A 20898-nucleotide genomic window follows, 5' to 3' on the forward strand; every position below is an offset into this window, starting at 1 on the left:
AAATACAAAGAAGGGACATAGTATCTATACAGCTGTATGTGTTACTGCGGTAATTGCCTTCTAATCAAGGTAGTTGGGCCTCTGGAGAGGACTGGTGTCTTCGGAGGGCATTGCTCTACCCAAGAGCTGTTGTAACACTCTGGGGGTGACCCTGCTGCTTTGCACCTCAGGCACGGCAACAGCTTCTACCTGCTCTAGAGGTTGAGCAGTTGCACGTGTCGGTCTGGGAGACTACGGGGGGACTTAACGTGAGGTGCCTTTGCTGCAGCCTGTGCCAACTGTGGTAACACCTGTACCGTGGCAGTGAGTCATCTTTGAAGCTGTGGAAGCTTCAGAGGAACCTATATGCGAGTATGTGGTACCTTTTTAGCATCGGCTGTTCCTAATAAAATAGACTTCTGGTACGGAAGAGACAAACCGTAATTGTCTCCAGCATATTCAGAGCAACAATTCTGCTGTAGACAACTTTTTTGTAAAACTTCCGTTATCAGCTTATGTTTAAATAAGAAAAAAAAAAGCTAGAAAGGCCTTAATAAACTACTTCATAGCTAAGACCTCTGCTAGAAATGCTAATTTTGTAGCAACTGCTTTAGCAGTCAGAAAAGCATTGTACCTTATATAGTATCCTTTACACAGAGGCCAGCCAGAAACCATGCAAGCAATGCAAAACTGGGTCTTGCTCTTCTAATCTTTGGTTCAGATTATACGTACTGATTTCAAGATAGGCTTCTGCACCCAGATTTCATGTGGGAACAGCTCTGGAAGGCACATCAAAGCAATTGCTTTTGCACCTCAGCTTAGAATTGGAAGAGAGAAAGTCTAAGTGTATTTGCATACACAGCGGTTAACTATCTATCAAAGCAGTGTTTCCTCTGAAAGCTTGATAGCAAAGTTCCCATCCCAGAGTTGCAAAAGTTGTAAACAGTTGGCTATTTTATCATTTTTATGACAGAAGAGTCACCTTCTGTCATAGAGATGGATGGATGTAGATGAGCGGTTGTGGTAGCTTCAGAGTGCCCTAATTTAAATATAATAAAATTTCCCTGTACTGACTAATTTACATGCCTGTATGTAAGAGAGGTATTCTAGAGCCCTAGCAAGAGGCAGCATGAAATGTTTTGTTCTGGCTATAAAGCGTGTGCCTGGCTGGCTGTTGCACTCTGGTAGCTACAACTATACAGGGCCGTAACATGCACACACAGACTTTCCTATTCCTAGAGCAGGATACATATTTCATGTACTGTAATGGGGCTCTAAGCCAGTGGATAAATTCTCCATTATTCATAAACCCTCCTTATTCTGTTCAAGCACAACAAAAACTAAGGAACTACTATTTTTTTTTTTTTTTTAAGAGTACAGTGAAATTGAGTCTGATGCCTGCAAACTGCCAATGCCGAAGCATAAGAAGTAGTTTTATTCTTACAGCTCTGGACAGAAGCTCCAGGTTTGGCCATTAGCAATGTTGACCTCAGGCTATTTGCTGCCTTTGAGGCTTGATATCATCTTTTCTGTAAAAACTCAGAGAGGACTCGCTCTTTGCTTTGTCTGCTATGGGTTTTTCTGGGCAGCATCTGCTGCTTCCAGTGCACAGGGTTAAATCCTGCCCAGGCTCTTTGCTAACAGGGAAACTTGAACTTTTCTGGGCCGCTAGCCCCATCGGAAAGTCAAGGGCTGCTTGGTAAGGAACCTTGGCGGTGCACGTGGTTCCTCGCCGTCCGAGCCTCTTCCTCTCCCCGTGGCAGATAAACCGAAATCCTCCGGCGAGCGGCTGCCCAGGGTGAGTTCGTGCAAGTACCGCCCGTGGGTCCCTCTCGCGAGCTGGCGAGGGGCTGACCAGCCGAGCGGCGGATGTTGGGGTTAGTGATTCAGATGATGACAGGAAACCAGAAACTGGCTAACGAGCCCCGAAGGAACCGGCTCCAGTGTCGGTGGCTGCAGCTGTGAGATGCAGGAGGAGATGGGACAGACGGGGGAGAGCGGCTGAGGCTGTGCGGGTAAGGTGGGAGGCGGAGGGATGGGGAGAGAAAGGCACCGGCGGGAGGCGTGGGGTTCGTGTGAAGGCTTTGGGGCAGGTGGGGTGTCCCACTGGTTTCGGTGAGCTTGGAGATCCTAGGCTAGACCTCGGTGACCTTTTTAAAGAGGGTTCAAGGTCAGCCCTGCGAAACCCCTCGGAAAAGCAACATGCTGGATGTTACTCCTCGCTGCTGCTCATGGCCATCACCCGACAAGCTCCAAGGTATGAAAATTACCAAATATATCTTCTCAGCAGCACTTAGATGCCTCTGGACCAAAGATGAGAGTCTGTCCCATACAGTCTGGAGTGCCTGTTTTAAAATACTGTTCTTTACATCTCCCCACTCCATCTGCTGATGGCAGCATGGCTTTTTTTAAATTACGTTATCTCTGCATTCACATCTGCTAAAACATTCTGGAAGATCCAGGCTGAGCTGAGCTGCCCTCATCCCAAATCTATTCGGTCCTGCTTCTGGCTCCTGCCTGTAGCTTCCAAGACCGCTGTTCCCCTCACCAAAGCCCAATCCTACAAAATAGCTGACTTGAAGTACCCTCTCTGGGTTTTCCATGGGTTTCAGGGCTGACTGGCATCATGTATATGAATGTATTTATTTTACTGCATATAAGTGCTTGAAATTGCTGATCCTAGATGGAAAGAGCTTTGTCTTTGCATCAGTTTTCTCTTGTGATCAATGTTCAGTGTAATATGGGCCATGAGGTAGACGCTTTAGCAAAACAGGATAATTATGGGATAATCTTGTGCAATATTGGCTCATTTTCATTGCTCTGGACTACGTAGGAGTACTCGGTTACATACGTACAGGTTGCCTGTATCTGCAACTCCTAACGTGGTGTCTCCCCAGACTCCGCGGCGAGGGATGCTGCGTGGCTTTGATGCTGCCTGAAACAGGGGAAGTTAAGGACAAATACAAGATATTTCTGTGAATTACCTTCTTATGCTGGCATAGTTGTTGTGATTAGGATTTTGCGCTGTATTTTCCACCTGAGTTTTTTTTAAAGCATTTTACAAAGTGATAATCTATGTGAAAGTTGATTTATCAATTCTAATTTTCCCTTTTGTCCTACATTCTACTGAAATGCATCTACTGCTCCCCTGGCATAAAATAAAGCATGGTCTGCTTGAAAAGCTGTACCAAACCAGACTTTATCTAGGCTGTAGCAGTTTTCCTAGGAAAACTTACACTGGCATAAAATCTGGTAGGAAATGGGATGTGCAGGTCTCTGGAAAGGAGCTTTTCTGGAGGCTCAACGCTGGTCATTGAAGCAGTTCCAACTGCAGGAGCTTCCTGGGTGTGAGACTTCAATTTCTAAATTGATGGGACTTTCTGCGGCAATCTGTGCAACATAAACAGAGAGTAGTGTTTCTTTTCTTAGAAATGTTAGAGACATTGAGTCAAGCTGAATATTGCATCTGTTCGACAAGTCCGTGTGCTAAATTTCATATGGCGAGGTTTTAAATAAACTCTCCACTTTATATTTCATGCCAGTGACTCATCCAATCAGTCTGAATTAGTCTTCATTTATTGCAAACTGGTGCAGAACACAAAATTTTCTGGAGGGGAGAGAAGGTGACTGTTTTATATTTGCCTTTTGGGCGTTTTTTTTTTTTTTTACAAATCAGTTGAGTACATGACATAAACCTGCAATTTCAGTCTTTACCTTGCAATGTGAACTTGGGGGGTGGGCTTGATGCCTGCAAAGGGCTAGAATGACTTCATCAGAAATGATCTTACAGAAAACCAGCCATTTTTGCTGATGCCACATCAACACATTCCTCACTCTCCTGGTTTTTAGGCAAAAGATTTAAATACATTTTAAGTACTCTTAAAGGGTTTTTAAGCGAGCTTTTTGCCTCTTCTGCTGCTGTTGGGAATTTCTTCCAGACTTTCCATCCATTAGGAATTTTATTTCTAGCCTGTGCATATCCAGTTTATACCCACTCATTTTATAGGCCAGTGTTGTCTTACTTAAATTTAAACAGCTTTGCTCACTTTGGTGTTTCTCTCTCGGACAGATTGACAGTGAATGTCCATGTACTCTTGCTCTCCACTTTATAGACTTTAAAAGCAAGAGACCTTTCAGTCTTTCCTGATAAAACAACCTCTCCTTCCCTTGGCTGTTTATAGTGAGCCCTGTTACTGGGTTTAATCCTTAATTTAGGACTGGAAACCGTCTGCACCAGCAGCTGGGCTGACAAGACCTAGCACGTACAGAGTGAATGATCTTTTGCAAGTTCATTGATTATTCCCATTAAAAAAAAAAAAAGTTATCTCTTTGCTTGCTAAAAATATCTGAGGCCATGAAAAGAGCAGCCCCTGTTCAGGAAGGCGTGTTTCCCCCCCTCAGGAGAGGTGCCATGCAGAGATCACGACTTTATCCAGCCTCCAGCGCATTGCTTTCCCTGGAATTGGTTATTTGGAGCATCTGCTCCCGGGGGATTTCACGGGGCCGTGGTGCTCGGGCAATGCTCGCTGCTGGCAGCACGTGCTGTGGCCACGCCGGCTTCCTCGTGCAAGGAGAAACTTCTGCCAGCGCAAAAAGGGGGGGGGGAAAAATGCAAAAGGAGAACAGAGAAGCGTAGAAACAGAACAGGGCGTTTTGACACTGTCTGAATTTTGCTCCTGAAACTAGATGGGAACCTGTTTTCTCCCTGTGTTTGAGTTTAGCATCTTGAAAGCAAGGCTGGCCAGGAAGTCATTAACTCCATACGTCCTTCTGATATATCTGGACCTCATCAGAGACCTTAGTGGCTCGAGTCTATTTATTCTCCTCTCTTCTCTCCCCAAGGCGGAGAGCAGGGAAGGCACGTTCAGCCTTCCAAATATTTTATTTATATCCCACCAGCCGTGACTAAGTGCCTCCAGCCTTCTGTTTGTCATAAATCTGTTCATCACCTCCTTCCGTCAGCTCCTTAGGAGAGGAGGTTTTGTACCAAAAGAAAGGATGTCCAGGGACTTGGGTGTTTGGTGAAGACAAATAATAACCTCTGGGCCGGTGTTGTGCTTGTGACTCAGTGCCTTTGCTGGGGGGGATGCCGTGATGGGGATGGGATGTGTGTTGCCCTGTTCAGCAGCCTCTCCAAATAACCACCTTTGGTGTTCCCGTCGAGTGAGGGGCTCACAAGCAGCCTGGGTTTGCCATGTTGCTACCCTGCTGCAGAAATAAAACCAGCTCTAGAAGAGAGATGGTGGCCTGCCCTGCAATGGTACAAACTAGGTCAGTGTTGTCAGGTGCCTTCAGCTCTGCCTTGCCTTTTCTTTAATTAAAAAAAAAAAAAGGGGGGGGGGGATCACCCCCCAAAGCCCCACAAACAAACCAGCAGTGTTATAGCCCTTTGTATAATGAATTTTGGTCACCAATATTGGGCCAACTTCCCTTAGCTGCCTCTTGCAGATGCTTTAGAGATGATCCGTAGCTCATGATTTCCGGGGGGGATGTTGAGCCAAGGAAAAATGATGTGAGAAACCACATGGTTCTGACCAGGCTCTGACCCGATGTCCCAGCTGCAGCTGGGGGTGCTGGTCCTGCACCTCTGGGGTGGGTCCATGGGGGTCTGGCCATGTCGTTAATCTAAAACGACTCATCCCAGCTTCTTCAGCAAGTGCTGCAAGAGACTTTGCAGGGAAATGCCCCCCCCGCCAAGGGGTCTAGAAAGAGCAAAGCCATGATGGAGCGAGTGCTGGGAGCTGCCACATCCTTGTGAGCCCAGGCAGCCTCGAAGGGAGTAGAAATAAACTCAGTTTGCTCACAAGCAGAGAGGATGGTCTCAAAGCCAAGTCGTCATCCTGCCAGGTGTAGGGTCGCTTTTGGGCCACGAGGTCGTGTTTGGGCACTGCTGCGAGGACGCTGACACCAAACCCCCGGCAGCCCGTCCCATCCTTCAGCAATCGCTCCCTCCCAGCAGGACCAGAGCGACGCTGTGCTCGAGGGGCTGTCTGGAGCAGGAATGGGGGACCGTGTCTTTCCTCTCCTTCCCCTGCCCCACAACCACTTACACCGTGCCCTGGTAATTAGGACGCTGGTGTAGGACTGGGACTCCAATGCCAAACCGGACCGCAAACCTCCCGCCGGCATCCTCGGCTCCAGCACCGAGTGACTGGCACGGGCAGGAGGATGCTCGCTCAGCACCGAAAGGCTCGGCTACTGTGAGGAGACCTTTGGGTTTTCTCCCATGTGAACGGGGTGTCGGAGTGGCTTGCAGTTTGGGCAGAGAAGTGTGATTTATTGTGCTTTACGCAAGCGGAGGCAGAAGGTATTCAGCAGGGCGGAATCAAGCTGCTGGTTTCTATCGTCTGTTATTGACATTAGTTTAATTGTTTTTCATTATTTTAATTACTAATTATTTTTGTATGTACATATTCCCCCCCCCCCCCCATCCACAGTGGCTATACCGATACAATACAGGCTTGAATTGTAATAAGGGATATTCAGGTTAGGTGGTAGGAAAGCTTCTTACCAGGCAGAGCAATGACGTTCTGGTCTTTGGCAAGTTGAAGCTTCTCTATCCCTAGGGGCCAAAGAAGAAGTTTATTAAAAACAAAAATAAATTAAAATAATCTCTAAGTAAAGAAAATCTGGCCCCGGGGAACACGAATGGGCTAAACGATCTGTCCCAGACCCAGCAGGCTGTTTTCTGTGATATTTATAGGATAGGTTTTAAAGGAAGAAATTGAAGCCAAATCATGCTGATCATTACAAAATGTTAGCTGCTGTTTGTGGAAGAGGCTGTCATGGAAAGGAGGGGAAGAGTCAGTGTCTGAGCCAGCAAAATGCAGGAAAAAGTGTGGGGAATTTAACATTTAAAGTAACTGCGCTGCAGGGAAATAGCCGGAGTGCCTCATACGGAGGTCTTGGCAGCTTTGAATATTTCCAAGCGCCTCCCTTTCTGTCTTCCTTTCTTGCTATTAAAAAATAGTGTCTGCTGATAATGTTTGACGATGGAAACGTGGGTTGTGGGAGTGGGGATGAGTAAATCCAAATGGGTTTTTCCTCTTTGTGCTGATGACCTGAGGGGAACCCCGTGAACCTCTTCTCTTTCCCTACAGTGAAACAGGGGTTCGGCTCCGGGGCGCGCTCAGGTCTTACTGGAGCGGAAAGCGTGTGGGCAGCCGCTCGGACCAGAGCAGCGCAGGGAAAAGCCATCGCCTCTGCCGCCCCGAAATACAACCCTGAAGTCTCTTCTGCATCCTCGGCGAACGCCCGGCTCTTTGGGGGTGTGAAGGCAGATAGCACATGGCTCTTGGCAGGGAGGGGGGGTAACGGCTTTCCCAGCGGCGGCCGCGCAGCCCCGCGTACCCCCGATGCTGACGGGGTTCCTTTCGCCGCTCCGTTTCAGGCTGGATGCGGCCGGGCCATGGCGCAGCTGGAGCTGCTGTGGGTGGCTGCCGCGCTGATGCTGCTCGGGGCCACCGTCAGCCTCTGCCTCAAGTGCCAGCTCTCCGGTAAGGTCCTGCCCGCGTGCTTCGGGGTCCTCCCCGCGGCCCCAGGCTGGGCTGGGGGGGGTCATGGTGGGCAGACCCTTTTCTCTTAGGATGTCCCCTCCGTGGTGGGTGGCTTTGGGACAAATTCTGCAGAGGCTCTGGGGCAGGCAGGCAGGAGGAGGGTGGGCACGGAAGGAGAGCCTGGGGGATAAATTCATATATACATTAAATACAAAGAGGGTGGGGCAGGCACGCACCCAGTAGGGGTTTGAGCCCAACTCTGAGCACTGGGTGGGTTTTACTGGGGGAGAGAGGCTGCAGTTTGGGGTTTGGGGGACAGGAATGGCTGGCTGACTTGCTTTGCGGTGTCAGAGACAAATACTACAATTTAAACATGGTTTAAAAAAAATTAATCAAAACTCTAACCCAACTGCTGCTCGCTCCCTCCCCTGTCTTCCTGTGCTCCCAGTTGAAGAAGTTTTGTGAACGTGTTTTATTGGTCTTTCCGATCTTTAACTCCCAAATCGTCCTTTTCTGAGAGCTTTTTTCCCCTTGTCTTCCAGCCACCAAGCGAGAGAAGCAGCCGACTGAGCGGAGGAGCCAGTAAGTTGCCTTTCACAATCGCCCTTCTCCCCCAAACAGCTCACCCGGGGTGAGACCCTGGCCAGAGCCAGACCCATTTCATGCCTCACAGCTGAAATCTGCATTTATATAAAATAAAAGAATCCCAGAATGGGGCGTGCAGGGTGCTGTGCCCTAACCCAGGGCGCTGCTGAAGGGGTAATGCCTTCACAAAGACTAATCCAAATTTAAACTGAAGCTCTGACCATGATACCTGTGAGTCATTAACCAGTTGGAAAAAGATCTGGGGGAATTGGAAGGGCAAGTCCTTACCCTGTCCTGTTGTGCCCCAAGATGAGGTAGAGAAGTTGGTAACTTCATAAACAAGACCCTGCCCTTGGCTGGTGCTGGTGGGACCCTCTGCCAGAGCAACCACTGACCTGCAGCATCAATAGCGAAGGAAATGCAATTGTACACACACACACACATCCCCCCTTATTTCCTTCAGCAACAGACAAACCACAGCTAAATGATATAAAAAAAAAACCCAACAAAAAACTAACAAAAACCAAAACCTGGCTTGTAACCTTTGATATAGGAGCAAATGTGGTGCAAAGGGGCTCTGCAAAGGCCTCTGTGGGGTCGGGGTGTTTGTTTCTGCCCCGCTTGCCCAGGACTGGGGTAAGGCTTCTGTGTGGTCCATCGCAGACTGATGGAAAAGCCAGCACAGGCTCCATCCCCCACGGGCTCATACTGAATCGTCCCGACTTCTTGAGATTTATACCTGGATTAGGTGGTTTGACTTCCGGCTCGTGGTATTGTGTGCTCTTTTTAGAGATCTCTTTTGGGTTAGTTTGGGCTTTTTGCAAGCGAAGTGGTTAAACTCTATACATTTGCAGACTTTGCAATGAGGTCCACTGACACCTCGTCTCCCCGCCAGCCCTGTGCTGTGAATACCGGCTTGGGATGGGGGGGTGACCTGAATGAAAGCGGAGGGAAGGGACACTTTCAGGGTCCCAAAATCAGAGTTAAGTGCCTGTATGCGCCTGCTGTAGAAAAGCCATTGATTCCTCTTGTGCTCTGAGGAGCAGCTCTCCTGTTAAATAAAAGGTAAGGAGGTTACTGGGCACATATGTTATTTTTTTCAGGTTGATGTTGAGGGATGTTGGAAGGGGCAGGGACAGCAGCGGAGGTGAAGCAGTGGGGTTTGAAGCCATTTCATGGGTGAACACCCAGGTTTTTGTGGGTGAAAATGCTCTTCTGGTCTTAACTGGTGCATAAAGTGTCAGAGTAGGAATTACTCTAAACGGTATTTTCCTCATCCCTGGGTCCTTCCCTTAGCTGATGTTGGCTGCTCTGCCAATGCACCGTAAGCACATCTTGACTTTAAAGGGTCAAAGAGGAGTCCGGGAAACTGCTCCCAGCTCATACTGGTCCTGTGTGACGCACTGAGCAATGCATCTCGGCATTTCGCCAAGCCCAGCGTGGGGGCTGTGCTCTCTTCCCTCTGGTCACCAAACAGGGAGGTCTCACATCTGTTTTTCTTATCATAGACCCCCAAATTCAGCTGAAGTTGTACCTCTCTTTTTTCCAGGCTCGAAAGCCAGCAGACTTTTGGGGTGATTCGATCCCATTCCAGTGAGTATGAACATTGCACGGGGCTCCTGCGTTGTGGGGCGGGGGTCCTGCACGCACAAAATGGGGGGAAAGTAAAAATAAAAGGGTCACCTTGAAGCCAGGTGTTAAAGTGATATGAGACCAAGATTGTCAAAGCCACCTTAGATGCTTCTAGGGATGCGAATTCTGAGCTCTAGGAAAAAATCTCCTTGCACATTGGAAATAAATCACTAAAACAATGTCACTGAAATGCAACGCCTTATAAACTTGGGCTCTGTGAAACCCTGTGAAAACGACAGTGTGGGTGAACCTGAATTGATAGGAGTGACTCATTTATCATCACCCCCTTACTGCTTCCTGTGGCAGGCTGGGTTAGGCTCTGACCTTTTGATTTTTATCCTGAAGCGAGCTGCTAACAGGGTCTGTATTAAATGTCACCATCTGCATCTGTAGGGCTGCTCCTTTCCCTGGGACCTTGCTGGGCCTGAGCCCCATAGCCCCACTACGAGCCTTTGCTTCAGCCCAGCCCGACCAAAGCTCATGACCTACCGACGCATCTCGTGGTGTGAAGGGAGGGGTGCTGAGCGCGGGAAAGGCCCCCGAATCAAGTGGGTTTGGGGGAGAATAGGCAATAAGGCAGCAGTTGGGATTGTAGCTTCCTCCGGTGTGTGTTTGCTAGCTCTGTGGTCTGCACAGACACCATCTTTTCCTCTATTTGTTTCCTGTTTTGGCCATTTATGAACTTTCAAGGAATGATTTGGAAGCTATTTTGGGACACGTTAGAAATATGCTTGCCAGTACCAGGGAATCCTCTCTGGTGGATGCTCTGTGCTCTTTGAAATACCTGCTGCTGCCATAATAATTAACACCCTTTTTTTTCTTGGTGCTAGCTACAACCCAAAGGCTGGAACAAATTAAGGGACCTGAAAACTTATCAATAGCAAGGTAGGTAAAAAACCCAAACAAAATCTAGCTGTGGAGCCAAGGTTGGATGAAGTTCACCCAACATATGTGAATGTTCAGGACTTGGGATTGGATTGTGGCCCCTATAGATGTGGCTTGGCCTATACTTAGAATCATAGAATAGTTTGGGTTGGAAGGGACCTATAAAGGTCATCTAGTCCAACTCCCACTGCAATGAGTAGGGACATCTTCAACTAGATCAGGTTGCTTAATTTATTGATGGTCAATATTGGGTTTAGATTACTTCTAGGTTTTCTTCAGTCTGACTGCATTCTACTGGCAACCGTTTAAATCGAACCCAAGGAAATAAGCTGTTGCTGTACATAATAGGTATGTGAAATCATGAAAAAGAAACGGCCATTCTTTGCTTATAAGCAGTCTGACAGGAGAAATGCCCTTCTCCCCATCACCCGGACCCCCAAGAACTACACAGCTGCAATAACTCTGCTGCAATATTCAGGCATACTCATTCCCATCTTGGGATTTGACCCCAAACTCTTCATCTCCCATTGCTTGGTCTGCGTCCTGTTATAACCTTGCAGGGAGGTTTCACGGATGGTCCATCTGGCTTAGTCGTTGCTGTGGTTTGTAACCCCTGGTACGGTTTGCTGAGACCTGGGATTTTAGCTCCCTGTTCTCTCTTTCAGGAAAACCACCGAGGCGCTTGGTGCCTCCCGCCACGCTGGATACGGTGAGCATCTCCCCCAGGACAGGCACTGCTTCAATGCTCTCCCCATCCACGCAGCCACGGGGGAAGCACCACAAGATTCATAAATGGGGATGCTGCAAATCTTGGCTCATTTGTGTATGTGCCAGCTGGGAGCTCTCACCGGTTTTGGAAAGACAGAGCCTCCGAGAGGCTGGTTACTCACTGCTGGACCCTGGGCAGGGGACAGGGGGTTATCCTGGAAACAAGCTGGGCGATGATAAAATTAATTCCTATTATTAGCACCTACCCATGATGCTGCACAGCAACGCTTAATAAGATCTAGCCTGGGTCTGAGTTTAAAATCCAGTGCTTTTTCTGCTCTGGCTGACCAGTCCTGGTTAGAGCCACAGGGCCAGATTATTTAAAATATCCCACCTGGCTGTCCCAACACCTCTGTCCCGGGATGTCCAACCTTGCAGCCGCTTTCCCCGGCCCCCAGCAAAGAGCTGAGCAGGGGCAGAGCTGCTGATGCCAAAATGCTCAGTGCCTCCATCATCGAACTGCTCCCATCGCTCAGCCTGAGCCTGAGTTTAACATGCCCCTCTGCTTTTCCCCAGGGAGCAGGACCGAACCCAGGTATCAGAATTTCCTGACAGGTAAGTGCTGCAGCCACATGCCCCGGGGGTTTGGGGAGGGAAGGCTGCCGAGGTGATGAGAGGCGACCAGGGATAAGAGCCGGTGGGGAGCGCGCAGGCGGTGGGCACCGCCGCTGGCAGAGCTCTGGCTTGGTTAATTTAGTGATTGCTTTATAAGATGTGTGCTGAGCTGATTAACGCTCAGAGTGGAGGGGGCCGGGATGCTCACGAGCCCTCCGCTCCCTCCTGGGGCGGCGTGAGCTGGTGCTCGCCCTGAGAGGATTATCGGTGCGTGGGGCTGTGCTCTCCTTTCCCAAACCAGGGAGGATATTCCTGATCTCCCTGCCAGCTGGCATGGCAGGATCTGTCCATGAGAAGTGGTGAGCCCTGTGTTTTTTCAGGGCCTGGGGTGGATCGGGGCTGCCTCCCCTTGCTCCAGCCTCCCGGCTCTGCTTGTGGACAGGCTTTGGGGCCGTGCCAGGGGCTTTCTGGCTGCTGGGGACATCTGCTATAGCTGTGCTCGGGGAATTTGTCCGGCTCTGCTTTGAGATGGCAGTTTGAGTTTATGCAACGGTATGGCGTGCTGACGGCAACCCCTTTGTGCTTGCAGAGGACTGCCTGCAAGGGGACGCTGCCTACGTGTAAGTAGCTGGTTGCTGCCTGCTGGCGTGATCGAATGGAGCCGTACTGGTCCCAGTGCGGTCCTGGCTCTCTTGTCGCTCAGGCTGGGAAGCCCCTGGGCTGCCTGGGGCAGGAGGAGCTCACGGCAGACGCTCTTGTTGCAGGGAGCCCATCTTTCTGGATTACTACAACTGTGCCAGGTTCTTCACGCCACCCAATGGTAAGGTTTCCACGGGAGCGAGAGGGGTTTCTTCTCCAGCCGCCAGCCCGGCTGTCCCGTGGCTCCAGGGAGCTCGCAAGACTTTTCTTGCCTAGGTCTGTGCGTTATTGCTGTATGGCCTGAAGCAAGCGTGGGGCCAGGAGACATGGGTTTGTTAAGTGGTGTAGCAGAGCCGTGGGGTGTGAGGGACACCCAAGCCCCGATCAGTCCCTCCATTGGCTGGACAGCCCGAACACATCCATGACTCCGATTGCACAAAACACTTTGTTCTTACTCCATTTCGTCTCTGGGCAGCAGCAAATTATCCATCACTGCAAGAGCGTGCAGGGTAATGAGGCCATTTCCCTGTTCTTAGCTCAGTCTGGTTTGCATGAGCAGATATTGCAGCCCCACAGGGTCCTGCCCAGATGCATGGGAACGGGCATGCCCTCCTCCAGAAGCTTTTTGCCAAAGGGACACCATCAAGTACTTTGTGTGCTTGGTTTAGGAAGCTAGTGAATGAAGGTGGGATGAAATGCACCGCTCCATTCAAATGCATCTTTTCAAGGCACATATTGCATCTGTGAAATGTTTTCACTTCCCTGGGTACGCAGCACTTCTCTGCACTGACTCAGACATCAATCTATTTTTATCTAAAATGAATTTCAAAACACAAATCCTATTTTTTGTTTAAAGAGACTTGGGGGGAGGAAACAAAAAATTTAAAAAAAGAGAGAAAAAATACCTTGTTTACCAAAAAAATTTACCTTTAAAAAAAAGGGAGGGGGGGGGGGAGAAAGAGAAACCTGAATGTATTAACATAAATGCTTTTGTATCCCTTATTAGTTTTAATGCTTTTTCTGTGGCTGAGGACTACCTAGAGGTAGTGTCAGTGTGTAGCTCTTACGGAACTGCTCTGAGTGCCTCGCTTGGCTAATGCCTTCCTCTCCTGCCCAGTGGGGTTTTGGGCAGCAGAGCCCTCGCCCATGCGGGGACTGCCTGTCCTGGCTGAGATCAGTCAACCTGCTGAGCTCAGTGCTTGTCCCCTTCGAAGAGGCTTTGGAGAAGCATTGGAGGGTTGTGGGGTGAGCAGCAGCGGTGCTTACACTGTCTGCAAACTTTTTCAAGCTTAGGTGCCATGACCACACGAACTGTTGGGTGTCAGTGGTGTTGTCAGCGTCAGTGGATGCAGGTTTTGAGGTTAGCAATATAGGGACTCACGTGGTTCAGCTGTTTATGGGCCAACCCAGAGAGCTGAAATAACCAGCAACAGAACAAAGAGCTTGGGGGTTTTAAATTCTTTCAAGCAGATTTTGGTTCTCGATGCTATTAGATTTTGCATGCTTGGACTGGGGGTCAGTGCCTTCCCAGAAACTGAGAATAAGCCCAAGAAGACACTGGAGTCGCAAGCTTAACACTCGCTGGGAAGGAAAACCCTCTCCTGACTGCTACCCTGGGCTGGGAGCCTGGTGATTCACTCCTCGACAGAGCCAGCCCTCCCCCTGTTCACCGTAGGGACTGCTGTAGGGTTAGTAATTATGCTGATTGGTTTTTATTCCTATCCGTAAGAAAAGTCACGGTGCCTCAGGACCAGCTTTGGCAGCTCGCCCTCAGGTGGCTCGTGCCATGGCCGGTGCCGTGGCCGGAGAGGCTCAGCCGGCGCTCCATGGCGTTGGTGATGATGCTCCCACGGGGCAGCAATTGCCCGGTTCAGCTGCGCTGGGGATGCCCCGTTCCTGGGTCAGCACAGGCTGTCACAAAGACTGATGGGTTTTTAGCTAATGTGCATTTTGTTGTGGGAAATGCCCTCTCCTGCAGGTGCTGAGGGATCTTCCCAGGTCAGCTACGCTTCCTTAAGTCCTCTGTCCCCCCTCTTTCTTCTCTCCGCCAGAGAAAGAGGAGGATTCCCATTCCTATCAAAACGTCATCATTGAGGTGTCTCACAGCTCCGATCTGGGTAGGTGTGTTGCTGTTGTGGTTCATGCGTGTTGCACGAAGGTATCTGGAAGTGCAGAGAGGGACGGTGACCTGCTCAGCCGAAGGAAAAACCCCTCATTCACAGGCTTGGCTCTTCTTATCAGCTCCGTGCCGGCGGAGCTGGGGTACAGGGGCTGCTGCACGCACAGAGCAGACCTGGAGCATTTCCCCTTTCTGCAGGAAAATTCACGTGGTGATACCTTCCTGGCCCAGAGCTCACCTCCAAGCTGGTCCCTTTGACTTGGAGGTTTCTGCAGCAGTTCAGGAGCTTTGGGGTTTGCATTGCTTCTCAATGTTTTTAGTGTTGTTATAGCCAAGATTGATCGTGGTTCTAGCCCCCAGCTCAGGTTTCTCACCACACCCAGCCCAAGAAGGCTGCAGCCAGTGAGCCGCTGGAGGATGATGTTGGACCACAATGTCTGCTTAAGGGCTTCCAGCTTCTGTCCTGGGATGTTGCAATCAAAATAGGAAGTCAGTTTGGTTTCCTTCAGTGAATTATCACAACGCTTTCTGCATTGCTAAAGCCTGCCCTGCTCCTGCCTGGCTTTGTGTGGAGCGATTAGAGGAGGCAGGAGCAGCAGGGCCCAGTCTGATCCCTGTCCGTGCCTGCAGCTATCCAGGCGCGTGGTCAGGGCTGGAAAAGCGATGAGGCAGCATCAGCAGACCTGCGGCAGGACGGCAGCAGCCAGGCTGGAAACTCAGCCACGTGCATGGGGCGGTCGGGGTGCAGCGGTAGGAGGGGGGTTTCACAAAGGTCCATTTTTAGTCTATTTGCTGTTCAGCATCATCCTGTCCAAACTCTTTTTAGTCACAGATGACGCTGTAGACTATGAGAACAGTGCAGCGATACACATATGGAAACTCCAGGAAGCAGAAGGTATGTTCTCAGCAATTGTTTACTATTTAGGGATGGGGCTCACGGACAGGGTGCCTGTTGCACTAGACCAGTATAGACCACGCTCAGGGCAATGCAGCCATCGCACCCGTCTTGAGTTATTTTTTTCCCCAGTCATCTGTGACAAACATCTAAGGCAATGTGCAAATTGCTACATGCACTTGTAGTTGAATGCCACTGTGATGGGACCTGGTGTTCCTAGCACTCAAAAGGCCACCATGTAGGTGGCTGTGCCTAAACCCTGGCCATGGGGTGCCACAGAATGATGTCACTCTTTTCATGTCTTATATCCTTCTACGTTTTGAAGTTGCCCTGGTGCAAGCCTCGTAATCCCTTTTGACAAAGAAATGTGCAGCATGCGCATCCAGTGGGACAGCCTGCGACTCTCCTGCAGTAATCAGGGGTGCATATTTCTTAAGCTTTAAACAGCAGTTTAATCTAATGTGCGGCTTCCTGTGAAGCATAGGGGGTAGCCTGGCCTGGGAGATAGTGGTGAATGTATACATATATGTTTAAGAGCTTTCTGATATGTATTTAAGAGCTTTGTGTCTCTGATGTGGAAGCTGCCTAAGCAAACTGATTCTTGTTATCCTGTTTGCGCACCCTCAAGATTAAATCTAAGTCCGTCTCTCTTGGCTCTGAAAAGCTGTCCACGCTCGCTGCTTGCAGAGTGTTTGCAGATTTGCTGTGACCATTCTGAAGCCCCTTCAAGGAGACCTTGACACTGTGATCTGAGGTTTCTTAGCCCAGGCACAAAAACATGTTGGTACTGAAGGCTAAATATTGGCAGGACGCACAGTGTGTCTATGGTGTGATGTGTTTTTAGATCATCCGGCTTACTGATCAGTGCTTCCCATCCTCGCCCACAGCTCTGCAGACAGAAAGCCCGGATGATGAGCCAGACTACGTCAACACAGCCCCTGCCCCTCTGTCAAAGCAAAGGTAAAAAGAGAGCAAATGGTTGTTGTATTTATTTAGGGGTGGGAGGATTGTGCTCATGCGAAACAGAAGCTCGGTTGGAGCTTTGCTTCTTGCTGGCAGGGCCAGCCATTGCCCGGCAGCCCATGCGGGCAGCGCAGGGAGCAGGAGCAGCCTGCCCCGTGCCATGCCATACCAAGCTGACTAATGCAGGCCATGGAGATAAATTTGTCAAAGTCCATGTCCCAGCACCGCCCTCCTCCAACAGGAACTTAAAACTGCTTCAGAGCAGCTTCGTGCGGCACTGCTACGTGCTGCAGACAGGAACCCCCAAAACTCCTCTGGTCTGTGCAGCTCGGAGGCTGAGCAGCGTAAAGGATTCCCTGGGCTCAGCTGAGCCCTGCCTGCTGTGCTACAACCCCATATCCTGCCCCATTATCAGCAGCAACCTGATGCTGATGATAAAGAATTACGCAAGGCAGTTAAAATAAAAACCATCTGCGGACAGCTGCAGGAAGATTGCATGACACTGAATGAGTGGGTGATATAACAGTGTCGGTAAATGCATGGTAATGTATGGAAGAAAAAAGCAGCCTCAGATATACCAAACACAGGGACAGGTTCTGCGTTAGCTGTTGCGGCTCAAAACGGGCTCTCGGAGGCTTAGCAGAGAGCTTACAGCAGATGCCACCTGAGTTCTTGGCAGACAAGCATATGTGGATTGCTGGGAAAGAGGAAAATGAACCACTGCTGTGCTAACATATAGATCTGTGGTGTCTCTACATGCTGGTTAGAGCGTGTAGTGCTGGTCACCCCACTCCAGACTGGACTAGGACTGCAGCTGGGAGAGGGACTGGGACCAGTATTGCACTCCTTGTCGGGATTTTACTCTCTAAGCACCTGCAGAGACCCAGCGAGATTGTCCTTATGCCACACGCTGGCAGCTCCAGTTACAGGCTTTCATATTCCTCAGACTGTGGGCACCAGCAGTGGGCAGCGTCCAAAATCAGATCTTTCTGAAGCCATGCAAAGTATTTAAGATTTGTCCCCACCATGTAAAGCACAGTCACCCTATTGTCCATGTCACAGCGTTTGCTTTGAACTTCAGCAGCCCATCCCGGCAGCGTTAGCTCTGACAAAGACTGTGTTGGAGGGGAAACTGCACCAAAGGCAGGTTGTGCTTTTTGGTCAAGGATTCAGCATGTGTCACCCATGGCACACAAGTCCCTTCCCAACACCATGTGCATGTGGTCTGGCTGGTAGCAAATACAGCTCAGCCTGCCCGGATGCCTATTCCCCTGCCCACGGTCATCCACTGCTCCCTATGGTCCAACACCATGGGAGCCCCAGCCCGAGGAACCTGCTGCAGCAGTACCTCGCTGCCAGGCATCCCTCTTTGCTTGAGCAAACCAAGTGAATATCATAAAAATGGGCGGTTTCACATGGGGTTGCAGAGAAACTTGCTTTTTTGCAGAGAAACTTCTTTGGTTTGGAAGGTATTTATATAGGAATAGCCAGGCATTGTGTTGGCTAAGCATCTGGGGGGAGGAAGCCAGATTATCCATGAAAAAATGAAAAGTGCTATAATGGTAATTTTTATAAGCAATTCTGCATTTATTCCTCTTCCACAGAGAAATTTCAAGGAGGAGGGGATTAAATTTCTGCGTTAGTCACAGCCTGGCCCTGCTTTTTGCTCTGGTAGTGGCTCCATGGCACCGGCCACACCAGACTGCTCTGTTTGTAACGGGGAGAACCCCCACCTCGTTCAGAGCTGAGAGAGGAACAATCAGGACTGATAGATGCCCAAAACATTTAGCAAAGCTGCTGTAATGACCGCACCTGACTTGGTGGAGAGCACTGATCAAAGCAGCGCGGGGCTACCATAAATCTGCCTCCCAAAGTGATAAATGAAGCTGGGAAGGTAGAAGAGGGAGGAATAGCTGTCCTGCAAAGCACTGGTGATAACAGGTTTTCTGGGAAAACCTCCAGTTGTAAGCCCTAGCAAAATGCTATTGTGGCTGTATGTGTAAATAGCTTTTGGCAGCTCTGCAAGTAAACTAAAATTGCCAATGCACTTTTTGCCATTACAATGATGCCTCTTTTATAGCCTTTGCTAGCAGAGTAATAAAAGCCCCATGTCCAACCAACAAATGCCAGCACAAGTTCTCCACCAAGGGTGGGTGAATTAAAAAATGGGATCCTGGCACGTCTGTGCCTTCTGCTTTGCTCAGGGATCATCATCAGGGAGCACGGCTGGGGCTTCTGCTTAGATGTAGACATTTTGTAGTGTACCTCGCTACTTGTCCCTGGAAAGAAAATGTGAGCAGAGTTAAGAAATTGAAAGCAGGGATTAAAAGTCAGTGGACTCACTATTTTTCCCTCTCTTCTTTCAAGTATTCTGCACAAAGTCTGAAGAAGTCCTTTGCTGAGCTGTAGGAGCACACCCAGCAAGCACGCACACAGGGAGAGGGAGGACTTCAATCCCTCAGTCAAATCTCTTCTCCAAATTGTGCCCAAGATCACATAGAAGGGGTGCTGCTGAAAGGAAGAAATGCTCTGCTTGAAGTCCCGTGAAGTCCAACTGCAAACCTGAAGCTGGAGAAAGCACTCTGCCCGGCAGTGAACCACCAGCAAGCCAAGAGCTCGTTATCCCACCTGATTTTCCTGCACATCTACTCGAGGGAGGATGGCCAGTCCGTGCAGTGTTTTCTCCTGTCAGGCATGAAATGAATCGTTAAATTGCTGAGCAGTAATGCAGCTAGCTACTTTATTTGTCAGGGTGACTCATGCACGATGGTATTAAGACACGGGGATTATGTTCTGATTTAGTTCCTATGCTCTCCTACAGAAGTGGTTTCCTACAAGAGAGGAACTGGCAAGGCAGAGGTTGCTTTTACAACAGCAGTGGTTCTCTGGAATTAAATGAGATACCAACCTGTTCACAAAAGCTGAAAAGGATTAAATTCCACCTTATCCACAGCTTGTAATTCACAGTGTCTCTCTATGGCAGTTTTCCTTGTGTTTAGGTATCTCTGTTATAATGATAGAAACACCCTGCAACAACTGGGAAGGTCTGATCCGCAGCTGTCAGCCTCGGAAACTGCACCAGTCGTTCAGTAGTGCTGTAGGGAACAGCAGCCCTGAAACATAACCCTTGTCTCTTGAGCCCTGATGCACGGGTTTGGCACCATTGTACCACTTATTTATTAAAATCGAAATGCATCTAAAGAAAATGAGGTGGTTTATTACAGTTTGCTATGATGCAGATGTTGTCTGCGTTGGTTGGGTGAGACAGATTGGGCTGGGAGCACGTGAGATGACACAGAACGGTGTGTGGGATCTGATGGGGAGAAAACGTAGCTCCTTAAAGCCTTCTTCCTCAAAATCGGCTCAGAAAACTGCTTCAGGAAGGGATGGAGCCCCACACTCACGTCTCTGGGACTGGTAAGGAGGAGAGAAATGGAGCTAAGGGCGAGCGAGCCCTGAAGCAGGAGAAGGGGATGTCAGGTGCTTCCTGCTGCAAATGACTTGGCTGTATGTTTAGCAGAATCGCTGAGACCATGGGTGGCCACTGCCCGTGTAGCTGAAGCAGCGGGTGGTTTGGCGGTTGGCTTAGGAGAAGGTTTACTTGTAGCTCCTACAAATGCTTCCACAGGACTCTTACAACAGAGAAAATCTAGTGCACTTCAGGGACGTACACGTGCAGGGAGCTACAGTTGCCTTCTGCTTGCCCCAGCTTCTCCCAGCCCAACTTCTACTCACACCCTCTGGTTTCCTGACATTTAAATGCTCTGCAAAAAGCTTGCACAGTTGGGGGACACCAGCGTCCCAGTGAGCCTGGAGCAGACACAGTGACAGCCACAGCATGCACTGGCTCTGCACAGGCTCACAGACAGGCAAGGAAACGAGGAGATGCCTTTGTTACTGAAACAGCGTGCCTGGCTCTTCCAGTGAGGCAACATTGTCACCCTTGGTGACTTGTCAGCACCTGAACAAGCTCCTGTTCCCCATGAAGTGCTGCAGACTGTGGACTTTTTGCTGGAGGGGAAGGGCGAGCTCCATTTTTCAGTGATGTGCGGTGATCTAACACCTACTGGTGAGTCATCTCATAACCAGAGGGAGCCATTAAATGATTAGGAGAAGATTAGCAGCAGTAAAAGATCCTTGGCACACAGCTAGAGAGCTCCCAGAAAGTTCTAGCCATTAGGTGAGTGCACAGCCAAAACATTAAAATACAAGATTTAGTGCTCCCCTCGCTAAGCAGAGAGGTGAATTAGACCAATTACATTTTCCTGGTGTAAGGTTCCTCCACTGCCAAAATCTGAGTCTGAAAGTTGTGGACCTAAAGCAGGGGGGGCAGGAGCTGGATATGGAGTATCTTCCCTCCTCTTCCTGGGAGTCTGCGCAAA

The 20898-nt window shown here is 49.6% G+C and overlaps 1 protein-coding gene across 1 annotated transcript; it reads left to right on the top strand.

Moving 5' to 3' along the window:
- The first annotated feature begins 6449 nt into the window (after positions 1 to 6449).
- Positions 6450 to 19904, top strand: LAT2 (linker for activation of T cells family member 2). Its single transcript, XM_069791472.1, has 12 exons — positions 6450 to 7475; positions 8018 to 8057; positions 9610 to 9653; positions 10523 to 10577; positions 11243 to 11286; positions 11862 to 11900; positions 12490 to 12520; positions 12665 to 12720; positions 14591 to 14656; positions 15485 to 15553; positions 16441 to 16513; positions 18884 to 19904. The coding sequence occupies exons 1-12, from the start codon at positions 7388 to 7390 to the stop codon at positions 18900 to 18902; spliced, it is 624 nt and encodes a 207-aa protein (XP_069647573.1). The 5' UTR covers positions 6450 to 7387; the 3' UTR covers positions 18903 to 19904.
- The last annotated feature ends 994 nt before the right edge of the window (positions 19905 to 20898 follow it).

The sequence above is a fragment of the Haliaeetus albicilla genome, chromosome 9 (genome assembly GCF_947461875.1).
Source record: "Haliaeetus albicilla chromosome 9, bHalAlb1.1, whole genome shotgun sequence".
Classification (NCBI taxonomy): Eukaryota; Metazoa; Chordata; class Aves; order Accipitriformes; family Accipitridae; genus Haliaeetus; species Haliaeetus albicilla.